We start from the raw sequence: 14,249 nt of genomic DNA on the forward strand, positions 1-14,249 counted from the left end.
CAAATCAAAGGTATTTTCTTCTTAAAGTTCTTCTTCCCTTCCTCCCTTGCTTCCCTTCCCCTCTTTCCCATTCATTTATTTCCAACGTCGGTAGTCTTTGTTTTGTTCACTGATGTGTCCCAAACTGGTAGAACTGTGCACATAGTAGTTGCCCCATAAACGATTGTTGAATGACTATTTGTTGAGTAGCTACTATGTGCCAGCCCCTCTTGAGGGTCTAGGGATATAACTGTGAATGAGATGAACTTGGTCCCTGCCCTCCTGGTGGAGTAGAAAGCAAAACCAGACAAATAAAGCAACTGAACTCCTGATAAAGCCAGCGTGGAGAACGATTCAGGGAGGCCTGTTTTGCCCAGAGAAGTCAAGAAACACTTCCCATCTCTGAGTTCAAAAAGCGAAGACCATCGCAGCAGAGGGAATGGCATGTGCAAATTAGGCTGTGCTCGTGACACCTTAGTTTAGACTGTCTCCCACAGGGAAGCACTTTGCCAAAAGGAACCCTGAGGTGCATTTATGTATGAAGCCGGAAGTGTGAAATCTTTGTGATGTTGTGGTGCTGCCCACCAGGGGGCAACAGCAAACACGTTCTGTTGTTGGTGCCCACTCTTGTACCAGTGCTGGTCCATTGGACACACAACTTGGGGATGTGTTTTGCCGGGAGGGGACCAAAATGACAAGGGCATAAATCCATCTTTAATATGTAGGCAGATATGGTAACAGAGCTCGGGGGCTGCCTGCACGTGGGTTTGGGTGGCCAGCTTTTCCTGGCGATACTGACGCCTAGGCGCCCGGGCTGTGCTCCCGCCCTTCTTGTCCTCCCCAGAACAACCCTCCAGGCGTGCTGGCCCTGCTGGACGAGGAGTGCTGGTTCCCCAAGGCCACAGACACGTCTTTCGTGGAGAAGCTGTGCACGGAGCAGGGCAACCACCCCAAGTTTCAGAAGCCCAAGCAGCTCAAGGACAAAACCGAGTTCTCCATCATCCACTATGCTGGGAAGGTACCAGTGGAATGTCCCAGAGCCCTCTCTGTGCCAGGGAACTCAGGAGGGATGCTCAGAGCAGGGATGCCTTAGGAATGGCAGAACCCAAAGGCGTCTGGTGTAAACCAAATCCCAAGCGAGGCCTGTTTATGGTTTGTCTAAGCATCTGTAAGGGAGAAGATACATACACTCCATCCATGGTGGCCAGGCAGTTCTTCTTGTACATACTCTAAATCCTTCCTGCTGCAAGTTAAACCCAACAGGAAGAGCCGGCCAGAAAAGAGTGACCAATATACCTAATTCTGGCCTCAACAGGAATCTCCCTTATCGTGGCCTTAGGTTTGCAATTGCCAGCCAGCTCTGTGATGGTTGTCACCATCGTCATTGTTAAATGCTCCTGCTCCTCCTCGTCATCATCATCATGCCATGGCTGTTAATGTGCAGGATCTCCCCCTGTGGCTTCTGAGGGCCCTGGATGATGTGGAAAGACTCGGCTTGGTCCGGCTTACAGAACCTTACAGTGTTCTATTGACTCTCCAGTATCCCCAGTGCATGATAGGAGCAGGCAGTGCCCTAAGCCAGGGGTTGGCAAGATACAGCCCACGCACCACCTCTGACCCACAGCCTGTTTCTGTGAGTCAAGTTTTACTGGCACACGGCCACACACACGTGGGTGCACGACATCATGGCTGCCTTTAATCTGTGACGACAGAGCTGAGTAGTTGTGAGACTGCACGGCCTACAGAATGAAAATATTTACTGCCTCGGCCTTTACCAAAAAACATTTGCCCACTTCTCCCCTGTACTCAAGGGGGCTCCTGTTCCTTTAGGTATCTAGAGGTGACGCTTTCTTTACCCCACTTTATGAGTGGTTTCTTTTTAGTCCCCTTTCGGATCAGGCCCAGCCATCACCAGAACAGCCTGAGTCCCATAATAACCCACTAGAGAGATCTTACTGGTTCCTTCCATTTCATAGTCACTATCATGAAATGAAAGCTTTGGCCATGGTTATTAGTCAGGCCAGGTATTATATATCTGTGTATCAAAATCTCCAAGTTACAAAACATAGGCTCATCATAGAGGGGAGAAGAGGTCTCCAAACTAATTTCAAAACAAGAATTGTTGTCAGGCTTTCTCTAGAGGCGGGGAGAACTTCGGGTGTGATGGAGGGTGTTTGCCAGCAGCAAAGCTCTTCCCCTTTCGGATGGCATAGGCATCATTCCAGACCCCGGAGGAAGGGGGCTGCCAGAGAAGCATTGTTGGGAGAATGCAAGGCATAGAGATGAGGCCTCTGTGCACAGGGCCCTTTAAATCCTGATCTGCTGGTCTCTTCACTGGAGTTTATGGATTCCCATCATGGCAGCTGCTAATGCCACTTCCTCTCTGACCTTGGGAGATCTGGAAGGGAAACAGGAGGACTTGGGCCCTGCCCTTAGTTCAGAACTGAAGCAGGAGCACCTGACCCTGGCGGGTGGTTCTTGGCAGGTGGACTACAACGCCACCGCCTGGCTGACCAAGAACATGGACCCGCTGAATGACAACGTGACCGCCCTCCTCAATGCCTCCTCAGACAAGTTTGTGGCTGACCTGTGGAAGGATGGTAAGGCCCTGCCTGCTGGAGCTGGACAGCTGAACATGCAGGGCCCCCCCCCTCCTTCCACTGCCCTGATGCCCACGCCTGCTCCCCAGAGGGGCTGGCCTGTGTCAGGCTGCAGGGGAGGGCAGGGTTGGCAGGTGCTAGTGACGTCTTGTTGACACATTCAACCACTTCCTGAGTGGTCACCTCTGAGTCCCTCAACCCCACACCTAGAACCCAGAGAGAAGGTACTGAGATCAGGGTAATGATGGAGGAAATAGTATCTGAGGCATGGTGAGTTAGAGCACCCCCATCTGGAGTCAGAAAGACTGCACCTCTGTCTCGTCTCTGTCATACACTTTCTGTCACTCAGGAGCTCTCAGGATTCCCCAAATAGATAATAGCTGGAGGCGATTCCACATGCCTCCCCTTCCCTATAGCTAGAGGAAGGGCCTTGGCGGCAGAGGAAAGAATGGGGGACCCAGGGTCTCTACCCTCCAGGCCTGGTTGTCTGGCCTGTTGCAAGGGTGGAGGGCCCCTGGGTAGGCCAGAGGCTGATGCTGCCCTTCATGTGCCCCACAGTGGACCGTATTGTGGGGCTGGACCAGATGGCCAAGATGACAGAGAGCTCGCTGCCCAGCGCCTCCAAGACCAAGAAGGGCATGTTCCGCACGGTGGGGCAGCTGTACAAGGAGCAGCTGGGGAAGCTGATGACCACGCTGCGCAACACCACACCTAACTTTGTGCGCTGCATCATCCCCAACCATGAGAAAAGGGTGAGGCGCCCACCGGTTCTGCAGGTTGTCACAGCGTGCCCTTGGGGCATCATCAGGCTGTGTGGGGGAGGGGAAGGCCGAGGGGATGGAGGGGCAAGAAGGAAGCCTGACCTTCTACCCCAAGGTAACCATCCGGCATGGGTGGAAGGTTGTCTGAATTTGGTACCTGTTCCCCATCCTGGAGGCAAAACAAGACAGGGAGGAAGGGCAACTGTCCAGAGACTTGCAGCCCTGGAATTACTGCACAGGGTATCAGTTACTCATTAACTCATTATTCCAGTTGATATTTACTGTGTTCCTACCTGTGCCAGGTGCTGGAATACAATGCTGGATAAATTGTCACCCTTGCCTGCAGGTTTCTTATAGCTTAGGGCAGGGATGCCCAGCTGGCAATGGTTGTGCCTGCTATCCAGGGGACATTTGGCTGTGTCTGGGCACATCTGTAGTTGTCATAACTGGGAGGGGACTGCTACAGGCATCCAGTGCATAGAGGCCGGGGATGCTGCTAAACATCCTACAGTGCACAGGACAGCCCCACAGCAGAGAATTGTCCTGCCCAGTATGTCAGCAGCGCTGACACTGTGGGAGATCCGTGGGAGAGGCAGGCACACAAGCTGGAATCCGTGATGCACTGTGGCAAATTACGGGAACTCCAAACAGCTGGGGCTCCCACTCCACCATCTCAGGGCTGAGGGAAAGCTACTTAGAGAATGTGAACTTGGAGTGGCATTATCTTGTTGAAGTGGAGGGCAGGGTGGAGAGGGCATCCTAGGCAGAGGGGCCAGTAAAACAAAAGTGTGGAGGTAATAAAGGATCTTGGCAAGAAAACACGAGGTAGGCGGTTTCACATTGCTGTGTGATGGTGTGAGGCAGGGGCTGGGAAGAGATGGAGCTGAATCGGTCATCAGGGGCTGGATCATGGGGCTCCTTGTGGGGTGGCCAGAGCTTGGCCTTCCTTCTGTGATACCACTGGGGCTTCTCAAAGCGGGGGGCATGTTATGATCAGGTTTGCATTTTAGAAACCAAATGAGGGAACGAGTGGACAGGACTAGGGGTGAGAAGATCAGGTGGGAGGCTGTGGTGGCTGTCTGGGCAAGAGAAGACCATGACAAGTGGACAGCAGTGATGATAGCCAGTGGAGAGAAGTGGGTGGCCTGGGAGATAAGTGGGAGGTAGGAGCTATAGAGCTGGTGGTGGACAGAAAATAAGGACGCGGGAGGGGACAAGGGAGCCCTCGGTTTCTAGCTACATGATGCTAATACCACCAAATACAAACGAGTTGTTACCTGGACCCTCACCTAGACCTCACCTGGTGCCTCTGTTTATTCCTGGTGGCCTGGTGAGAAGGGTCACCCAGGCCTGAGACTCGGGGGCCTGCTGCTCCCTGACTCCCAGACCTGGTGGTCCATTGCCCCTTCTGCCTCTGCAGTCTGGCAAGCTGGATGCGTTTCTAGTGCTGGAGCAGCTGCGGTGCAACGGGGTGTTAGAAGGCATCCGCATCTGCCGCCAGGGCTTCCCCAACAGGATTGTCTTCCAGGAGTTCCGCCAACGGTGAGCCTGCTGGTGCGGGCATAGTTAGGGTGGTGGGTGAGTGGGGCCATCAGAGGCAGGAACGAAGGACAAGCTCTCGGTTGGTGACTCCTGCCCTGTGTCTCAAGGTACGAGATCCTGGCTGCAAACGCCATTCCGAAAGGCTTCATGGATGGGAAGCAGGCCTGCATCCTCATGGTGAGCCTACCCCCACCCCTGCCCCAGAAACCCAGCTACAAACCTCCCAGGCTCTGGTGGCACTGCCAGGAGCTGCTTTGGAGGTGACCTTCCTCAAACAGGCTTAACCCCTGGCCACAAGGTACGGCTGAGAACGGGAATTCTTGTCCCCCTTCCTTCTATAGATCAAAGCTCTAGAACTCGACCCCAACTTGTACAGGATTGGACAGAGCAAAATCTTCTTCAGAACCGGGGTCCTGGCCCACCTGGAGGAGGAACGTGACTTGAAGATCACTGATGTCATCATGGCTTTCCAGGCCATGTGTCGCGGCTACCTGGCTAGGAAGTAAGGACCCGCCCACTCTCACCTCCCCACAAACACAGATGGGGAACACAATTTTCAGGAGGCTTTTTGGCCCCATGTTCTGATTCCCCAAGCTAAGAGGCCATCTGCTGTAAGATGCTCCCACAGATTGAGTGACCGCTTTTTCCAGGGCGGGGGAAGAAATGCTATGTTTTAATATGTGCACTAATATAAGAGCAGGTGAGAAGGAGTTAGGACCTTGGCTCTGGAATTTTAGATCTGAGTTCTCATCCTCGCTCCCCCACGTATGTGCCGATAGACCTTGGGCAAGTTACTCTACCTCCCTGAGCCTCGGGTCTCTCCCCTGGAAAAGAACATATTCATTCCTGCCTGGAATTCGTTCTGAGGAGTCAATGAAATACTGCCAGGAGAGGGTTGAGGACAGTGCCTGCTTATCATTAAGTGGCCGAGGAAAGAGCACTTAGCTGGACCTATAGCCTTATGTCCAAATGACAGGGTCTTGGGAGATCTGATACCCCTTCTGTTTTGGGAAGCCTGGGGGCCGTGTGAGGGTTAGACCCCTAAAATGAGAGCATGGGCTGGTGGAGTAGCTCTGTCCAGGGCGCATGTTGTCATGAGGTACGGATCACAGTCATCTGCAGAGCCCTGCTCGTGTCAAGCTGATTCAGTGCCAAGGGGACCCGGGATGGCCAAGGCCACACTGGGATGCTCTTGGTCCAGGGACAGACCTAAACTTAAGTTTCATAACTAACTTCTCCGTTGCCACCCTTCCCACCTCCAGACTAACCAGGGCAGTTTTATTCTCCAAGTTCACCCGCATACAAGATGGCAGAGAGGAGGGTGGTATGCACTGTCGTGTGGCTTCTCAAACCCAATAGCCCTTCAACAGTAAGAGTGCTAGTTCTATGTCAGTTTGGGACTCCTAAAATATACCCAGGAAGGAGCAGGTTTGTCGGCTCTGGGGAAGACCTGGCACGGCTGGGTGTGTGCAGCGCCCCCTAGGAATGGTGTCGTGCAGACTATTTCCCCGACGTCTGGATCACAGCTCTGGTTGCAGGGCATTCTGTGGGCCTTGGGTCTTCCACGCCCTCTTGCCTCCATATTACCTGAGTGGTCTGTGCCCAGACGATATACCTGGGCTGGTGCTCAGAGCTTCTGGAAGAAACTGAGCTGGAGAGAAGGGGAGAGTGTTCCTGTACAAGTCACAAAATCTCAAGTACAGGAGACATGCTTTGCTTTAGGATGATTCAGGGCAAGACGCTATGACAACACGGTGAGACTTGTGTTGTGCCAGCCAGGACTCCTCTCAGCTCCCTGTCCCTCTCCCCAGGGCCTTTGCCAAGAGGCAGCAGCAGCTGACAGCCATGAAGGTGATTCAGAGGAACTGCGCCGCCTACCTCAAGCTGCGGAATTGGCAGTGGTGGAGGCTCTTCACCAAGGTGGGTGCTCCGGGCCCCACCCACCTTCTCAGGACCCCCAGACCTGTTCTTCACTCCAGATGCTCTGGTTGTGGGACTGGAGATGGGTGACAGCGGGTGTGCTCCTGAGGACTTGAGATCAAACTGTGCCTGTTGACGAGTCTCCGGGCCAGTGAGGTGCATCTGAAGAAGGCCCACCTTCTCTGGCACATGGGTTACAGCCATGACCTTAACACAGGGCCAGAGAATTTCCATCACCACAAGGATTTCTCACAGCGTGCTTTTATAGCCACACCCACTGCCTTCCATGGCCACACCCACTGCCTTCCCTAGCCACCTTCATTTCCTTTCATAGTCCCTGGTAAGCACTGTCCATTTCCATTTCTAAAATTTTGTCATCTCAAGAATGTTATGTAAATGAGGTCATGCAGTGTGTCACCTTTTGAGACTGGCTTTTTTTTTTTTTTCACTTAACACCATTTTTGGGAGATCCATCCAGGCAGTTACATGTATCAATTGTTTGATTCTCTGGATATAACTTGTGCTTGCAGCATCGCTGCTGAAACATACCAATTGCGCCAAGACACGCTCTGTTGCAACAGACACGGTTTCCTCCTATGTGCCATTAAGTGTGTAAATCAGCACACATCTTTCTCCTTCAGCAAATATTTATGAAGCACCTGTTGTGCACCAGGCATGCACAGGTGCTGTGGGGATACAGCCGTGAACAGACAGCACAGGCTCTGGCCTCGTGAATATTCTGGTGGAGTGGGGGAGCAGACCATGAGCAGATACTCACAGGAACAAATAGATAATGGCAAACTAGGGTGAACGTGTGAAGAAGTCACAGTGTGTGTGACAGGGGCTTTCCTAGAGCCAGGCCGGGGCTCGAGCACAGGAGTCAAGAGTCAGCCCGGTAATGAACAACAAGGGCGAGCAGCTTTTTGAAATGTTCATCTTGTCTACAGCCATACCTCCCTGAACGCGGTCAATCTCATCTGAAATGCTCATCCCTATAGATCCAACTTCTTAAAAACTGACTTAAGAAAGCCACCTGTGATCAAGAAAATCAGGAATTAGAGATGTTTATTGTGGCCTGGTTTGTAACAGCAAATTTCCAATGTCTAGCCCAGACAGGCTGCTTACTTCGGTATGGCTCTTCCATTCATGTGGGTTACCTTGTTTTCAGTAATAAAAGTACATAACATTGGCAGCATGATCTCCAGTATATTTTTTTAATGTATAGGAAAAAAGACTGGAAGGAAATGCTAACAATGTTAATAATGATCTTGATAGGGAGGTGGGAGGTGGAGGTTTATTTCCTTTTCTCCCTGGAAGGAACCATAACAACTTGTAGCAGATGTGACTAAACAGGAGGAGGGGGAGTTTTCTCCTTTCATTGTACACCTTTTTCTGTTGCCCTAATATAGGGTGTCTCAACCTCATACTATCGATATTTCAAGGTGCATGATTCTGTGTTGCACATTCTAGGATGTTTAGCGACATCTCTGGGATCTACCCACTAGATGCCAATAGCATCCCCTACCCCAGCTGTGACAGCTGAAACTGTCTCTGAAAATTGCCAAATGTCCCCATGGGGTGGAGTAAAGCTGTCCCTGGCTAAGAAGCCCTGATATGATTTATTACAAGATGGTATCCCTCATGCCAGAAAAATAAATGATGGGCTGACTGTGTGTGTGCAGGTGAAGCCCCTGCTGCAGGTGACACGGCAGGAGGAGGAGATGCAGGCCAAGGAGGAGGAGCTGCAGAAGATCAAGGACCGGCAGCAGAAGGCAGAGACTGAGCTCAAGGAGCTGGAGCAGAAGCACTCACAGGTACTGGGCCGGGACCATGCCGGGCCGCAGAGGGAGGGCCAGATGCCTGCTCCTGGGGGACTCACTGGCTGCCTCCCACCCCCCACTGGCATGCAGCTGGCCGAGGAGAAGAACCTGCTTCAGGAGCAGCTGCAGGCAGAGACAGAGCTGTACGCCGAGGCTGAGGAGATGCGGGTCCGGCTAGCGGCCAAGAAGCAGGAGCTGGAGGAGATCCTGCATGAGATGGAGGCCCGCCTGGAGGAGGAGGAAGACCGGGGCCAGCAGCTGCAGGCAGAAAAGAAGAAGATGGCCCAGCAGATGCTGGTAAGGCACTGCAGTGGCCACCCCGGGTGGATACCAAGTCACCTGACCCTCACTGCAGGCCTGTGAGGTGCATTGGGGAGGTAGAGACCAAGGCTTGGAGAGGAATGACCATCTGCCCACACAGGTCCCCTCTAAATCCCACTCTGCCCCACCTTTCACGTGCTTTTGTTTTTTGTCCTAATAGCAATCTGTGTGAGGGGTAATTATATTGTTGCAGAACAAAACACCCAAAATAAACATTTATTTCACACAGTCAGGAATCTGACAGTGGCCTAGCTAAATGGGTCTGGCTCAGCATCTTTCATGAAGTTACAGTCAGGAGGTCAGCCGGGGCTGCAGTCATCTGAAGGCTTGACCGGGGCTGGAGGACCCGCTTCCCTGGGCCTCCCTGTATGGCTGTGGGCAGGAGGCCTCGGGTCCTCACCATGTGGGCTTCTCCGTGCGGCTGCTTGAGCATCTTTACAACATGGTGGCTGGTTTCCCCAAGAAGGGGCGAATCAAGAGAGAGAACAGCAGAAGAAGCCACAGTGCCTTTTTTTAATTAATTTTTTTCTTTTATTAATTCTAAAGAGATGGGAAGGGAGGAAGAAAGAGAGGGAGAAAAATATGACGTGAGAGAGGATCAGTGATCGGTTGCCTCTTGCCTACACCCCTACTGGGGACCAAACCCACAACCCAGGCATGTGCCCTAACTGGGAATCGAACCCGTGACCTTTCAGTTTGCAGGATGACACCCAACCAACTGAGCCACAGTGGTCAGAGTACCAGAGTACCTTTTATAATGCTGATGTTACACTCCACCATTTCTTCTAGATTTGGTCAGAAGCAAGTCACTAAGTCCTGTCCACACTCAAAGGGAGAGGAATTAGGCTCCACCTTTGAAAGGAAGAGTGTAATGTGGGGTTGCATTCAAAACCACCATGGTACCTACTGTCCCCATTTTACAGATGAGGAGACTGAGGCTCTGTGAAGCAAAGTGGCCTGCTCAAACCTTTGTTTCCAATGAAAGAAGACTGCAGAGCACTGGGGGTCAACAGGCCCATCCTCTGTGTCAGTCAGTTGCTGGGGCTCCATGAGAATGAGTTTTAAGCAAGGATGTCATTCTTTCTTTTCCCATGAAGGACCTGGAGGAACAGCTGGAGGAGGAGGAAGCTGCAAGGCAGAAGCTACAACTTGAGAAGGTCACAGCTGAGGCCAAGATCAAGAAACTGGAGGATGACATCCTGGTCATGGATGATCAGAACAATAAACTGTCAAAGGTGAGTGGAGCTGAGCATCTGCGTTCTAACGACAAGCTCACCAGGGACACAGATGCCAGATTATTTCCCTTTTTAGCCAAATAAAAGGTACTGAAGGCCAAGCAAAGTGACGAGATGGCGTCATGACGGCCATCTGGATGCAGGGCTGCCACGGAGCCAGTCCCGGCAACACCGTGACCAGTGGAACCCCCAAGTTGGGCAAAGGAGGCAAACATGCCTGAGACTCTGGGCCCTCCCCCACTTTCTCATGGACCATGTCCAGTTAGGAATGGGGTGACCAGCTGTCCTGGTTTGCCTCGGATGGAGGGGTTTGGGATGTGGAACGTCAGCACCAAAACCAGACAGGTCCCAGTGCAAAAGAGGATGGGTAGGTCACCCTAGCCAATTGCCTCTAACCGGCCCCACCGGGGACAGGCTCCTTTCAGTCCTTTCAGCTAGATGTCAGCAGAGCGCCTGCCACGAGCCAGGCCCTCTGAGGGGCCAGGGAATGTATGGTAGGGAGGACCATGCCCTTGTGGGGCTTACACTCTATTGGTACAGCAAATAGATCATCATACACATAACCATTAATTACCATTTGTGATCAGGATTCTGAAGGAGGTGTCCCCCATATTATGAGAAGAGAACTAGGAGCAGAAGTAGGTTATTCAGGGAAGGCTTCCTGGAGGAAGTGACCTTTAAGTGGAAACCTAAAGACTGAGGAGCAGTTACAGGGAGAGGGGGCAGAGGTGCATTCCATCTATGCAAAGGCCCTGAGGTAGGCAGGAAGAGCTGGCACACGATAGGAGGGGGAGGAGGGCCCCATTGGCTGGAACCATTGAAGTATGAGGGGAGGGGAGGCATGAGATGAGCAGTGGCCACCTTTTGGAAGTTAAAGCACTTCTCTTCACCATTTTAAACTCTAGTCTGTATTCGGTTATAACGGGGGCTTTCCTTTCAACTGTTCATCTGAAATTACTAAAAGTGAGACATAGATCCTGGAGAAAGAATGAAAACTAACAGTATTTCTTTTTCTTTCCCCCCAAAGGAACGAAAACTCCTTGAAGAGAGGATTAGTGATTTAACGACGAATCTTGCAGAAGAGGAAGAAAAGGCCAAGAATCTTACCAAGCTGAAAAACAAGCACGAATCTATGATTTCAGAACTGGAAGGTAAACCAGCTACCCAAAGAGGCTTTGAACCAGTATTTTAAAACCAGGAGAATCAGAGAGATTTTAGAATAGCAGATTATTCTGAGGATGATAAACCTTCTCCAGGCTCCCCTGTCACCCTTAGTTGACAAACGTGAATAATCAAAGGGGCTTTGCACCATCAGGACTGACTAGCCGTCGTTGGGATGGTGGCGCAGGCATGACTGCCACCAGCGAGGGAGGTGTGTGCGTGTGTGTGTGCGTGAATTTCCTCTGTGCGAGTGCCTGAGCAGAAAGGCCCATCCTCCAGGAGTCTTTCTGGTGGCTTCCACCTCCTGAAGGGCCCCTGGCTTTGTCTAGTGCGGCTGAAGAAAGAGGAGAAGAACCGGCAGGAGCTGGAGAAGCTGAAACGGAAGCTGGAGGGAGAGGCCAGCGACTTCCACGAGCAGATCGCCGACCTGCAGGCGCAGATCGCTGAGCTCAAGATGCAGCTGGCCAAGAAGGAGGAGGAGCTGCAGGCGGCCCTGGCCAGGTAGTGAGGCCATGGCCTGTGTGTTCCCAGGCCCCTGTCAATCTGTGGCAGCCCCAGTCTTCCTCTTCTTCCAGGCAGGCCTCCATCTCATGCAAGGCATCCCCAGGCCAGGCCTTCTAGAACACCGGAAGACCTGCTTGCACCTCCAGAGCCATGCCTTTGACTTTTCTCCCTTCCCTCCAAACTCATCCCTCTTTGTGTCTCCCATGGTGTCTGTCTTTGGATGCCTAGTCCTTTCTCATCCACACCCCAGTCCTGCATTCCCAGTTGGGCACGGGGCCCTTCCATGGCATCTCACACGCCACCTGTTTGAGGCTGGAATGACCCTCCTCTCCCTCAGGCCCTCCTTTGTGAACTCCAGTCTCCTCCCTGGCCTTTGCCCACCCTGCTCCTCCCACAGCCAGCAGGCAGCAGCCCTGAGAGTCTGCCAGCCCTTTGACACGCGGCCCTCCTCCCAGCTCCGAGCTGGCTTCACCCTAGTGGCCTCACACTGGGAATATTACTTGTTTGCTGTGTGCTAAGCTCTTTTTTAAGCAGTATCTTCACAGATACTGAGCCAGGTGTACTGCCAATTCTCTTTCACGGAGGAGGAGGAGGCTGGGCCAGGGGAGGCGAGGGAACGTGTGACTGTCATCCAGCTTTTGAGAGGCAGAGCTGGGATCCGAGCCCCAGAGCAGTCTGATCGAGTTCCCTGGCCAGCTCTGTCTGTGCTGCATGACACTTAGAGTGGTCGACTGGAAACATCGCTCTGGATCGTGAACCTGCTCCAAAAACTCTGCTGGCTTGTGCAGGAGAAGCCAGGTCTTTGCCTGGCTCTCACAGTGCCCACCCTCTGCAGTCTGACCCCAGCCCAGCCATTGTGCTTCCTCCCTGCTGCTGCCCCTTCAGTGAGGTAGCAGTCGCCGTGCTCACCTCGCCCAGCCCCGTGGAATCTTGCCTCTGTGCATCCCTCATGCTGCTCCCTCCCACCCGTCATGGGCACAACTAGAGGCCAACCCTCCCATGCAGCAGGAGGGAGCTCCCTCCATGAAACGCCCAGCTCCATGGCACTTGGACATGCTGCTCACGTCCCGCCTGACCCGTGCTCACTGCACCTTCCAGACCGGGCGCCCTGGCTTCCACCTGGCCCCACGCAGGGCCTGGCCCAGGGCCTCGCATGCAGCAGGCACTCACTCACTCACTCACTGTTTGAGCAAAGGGAAGAAAGAACAAACAAGTAGTTACCAAGGAGGAATAATTAATTGTCCAATGTTCAGAAAGCAACTATTAAGCCCTTCTGTGAATTAGGCACCGTGCTAGCCTGGGACCAGTGTTTTGCAGTCACACACGCACAGGCAACCGTGACCTATTTTTTGTCAGACGTTGAAACGCATCATCTTATGTAAATCTCCAAGCAGCCCAGTGCCACAAGAGGGGGTCCACTGTGTATTGGGGCTGTGGACAGAGCATGGTTTGGTGTCTGGAGCACTACTGCTTGGTGTCAGAAAACAATTTGGGGCATGAGTGAGACAGCAGAGGCTTGGGACCCTGGCGTCTTATTCCAGTGACCTCTCGCTGGCAGGCTTGACGATGAGATTGCTCAGAAGAACAATGCCTTGAAGAAGATCCGGGAGCTGGAGGGTCACATCTCAGACCTGCAGGAGGACCTGGACTCAGAACGGGCTGCAAGAAACAAGGCTGAGAAGCAGAAGCGAGACCTGGGGGAGGAGCTGGAGGCACTGAAGACAGAGCTGGAGGACACCCTGGACAGCACGGCCACCCAGCAGGAGCTCCGGTGAGGGGGCCCGCTGTCCCTCTGCGCCGATGGGAGGGCTGGTGTGGAAGGAGTGAGCCCCAGCAAATCCTAAGCTACCGGGTTCCGCAGGCCCTACATCCACTGTCCTGCTTCCATTTTCCTGTAACTGACATAAGTGCACTTATTTTTAATCTTACTGTTTCCCATCACAATAGTGGGACGTAGAGAATGATTTGAAAACTGTAGAAAAGCAGACACCACAAACATGCCCTTAGTTCCCCACTGTTAACAATACCTTTTGGGGTATTTCCTTCCTGCCCTTTCACATGTGTTCATATGTGTACACGTGTGTAAGTAGATTGCCTCCAGCTCCAGCTGCCAAGTGTGTGTATCTAAGTTTTGTGTTAAAGTTTTAAAATAACACCAGACTGTTTTTTTTTAATTTAAGATTCACAGCAGGTAATCACACAGACAACAAAACAGCTACAGGTCACCTGCTAGAAAATGAATGCTGTCTTTATCAAAACGAGGTTGTTTCTCATTCAATAAACACCCAAATGTAATTTGAGAGCATGTGTGTCAGGTGCTGTGCTAACATTGAGATTTACCTCCCACACTTTGGGGTTTGTGCTGCAGCGCTTACCTGTGCCCACAAGCCAGCACATTATTCTGTT

At 52.4% G+C, this 14,249-nt stretch overlaps 1 protein-coding gene across 4 annotated transcripts in view; it reads left to right on the forward strand.

Moving 5' to 3' along the window:
• The window catches only part of MYH11 (myosin heavy chain 11), a 117,536-nt gene that overhangs the window by 83,765 nt on the left and 19,522 nt on the right, over positions 1 to 14,249 (forward strand). For all 4 annotated transcript variants that reach the window (XM_028520326.2, XM_028520335.2, XM_036020900.1 and 1 more), the window contains 13 exons: positions 824 to 997; positions 2,465 to 2,579; positions 3,138 to 3,331; positions 4,761 to 4,882; positions 4,990 to 5,059; positions 5,224 to 5,384; positions 6,694 to 6,802; positions 8,485 to 8,616; positions 8,713 to 8,919; positions 10,041 to 10,178; positions 11,206 to 11,329; positions 11,669 to 11,840; positions 13,402 to 13,614. In XM_028520326.2, the coding sequence (XP_028376127.1) occupies positions 824 to 997; positions 2,465 to 2,579; positions 3,138 to 3,331; positions 4,761 to 4,882; positions 4,990 to 5,059; positions 5,224 to 5,384; positions 6,694 to 6,802; positions 8,485 to 8,616; positions 8,713 to 8,919; positions 10,041 to 10,178; positions 11,206 to 11,329; positions 11,669 to 11,840; positions 13,402 to 13,614 (1,931 nt within the window). The remainder of the gene's footprint in view (positions 1 to 823; positions 998 to 2,464; positions 2,580 to 3,137; positions 3,332 to 4,760; positions 4,883 to 4,989; positions 5,060 to 5,223; positions 5,385 to 6,693; positions 6,803 to 8,484; positions 8,617 to 8,712; positions 8,920 to 10,040; positions 10,179 to 11,205; positions 11,330 to 11,668; positions 11,841 to 13,401; positions 13,615 to 14,249) is intronic.

The sequence above is a fragment of the Phyllostomus discolor genome, chromosome 3, assembly GCF_004126475.2.
Source record: "Phyllostomus discolor isolate MPI-MPIP mPhyDis1 chromosome 3, mPhyDis1.pri.v3, whole genome shotgun sequence".
Lineage (NCBI taxonomy): Eukaryota > Metazoa > Chordata > Mammalia > Chiroptera > Phyllostomidae > Phyllostomus > Phyllostomus discolor.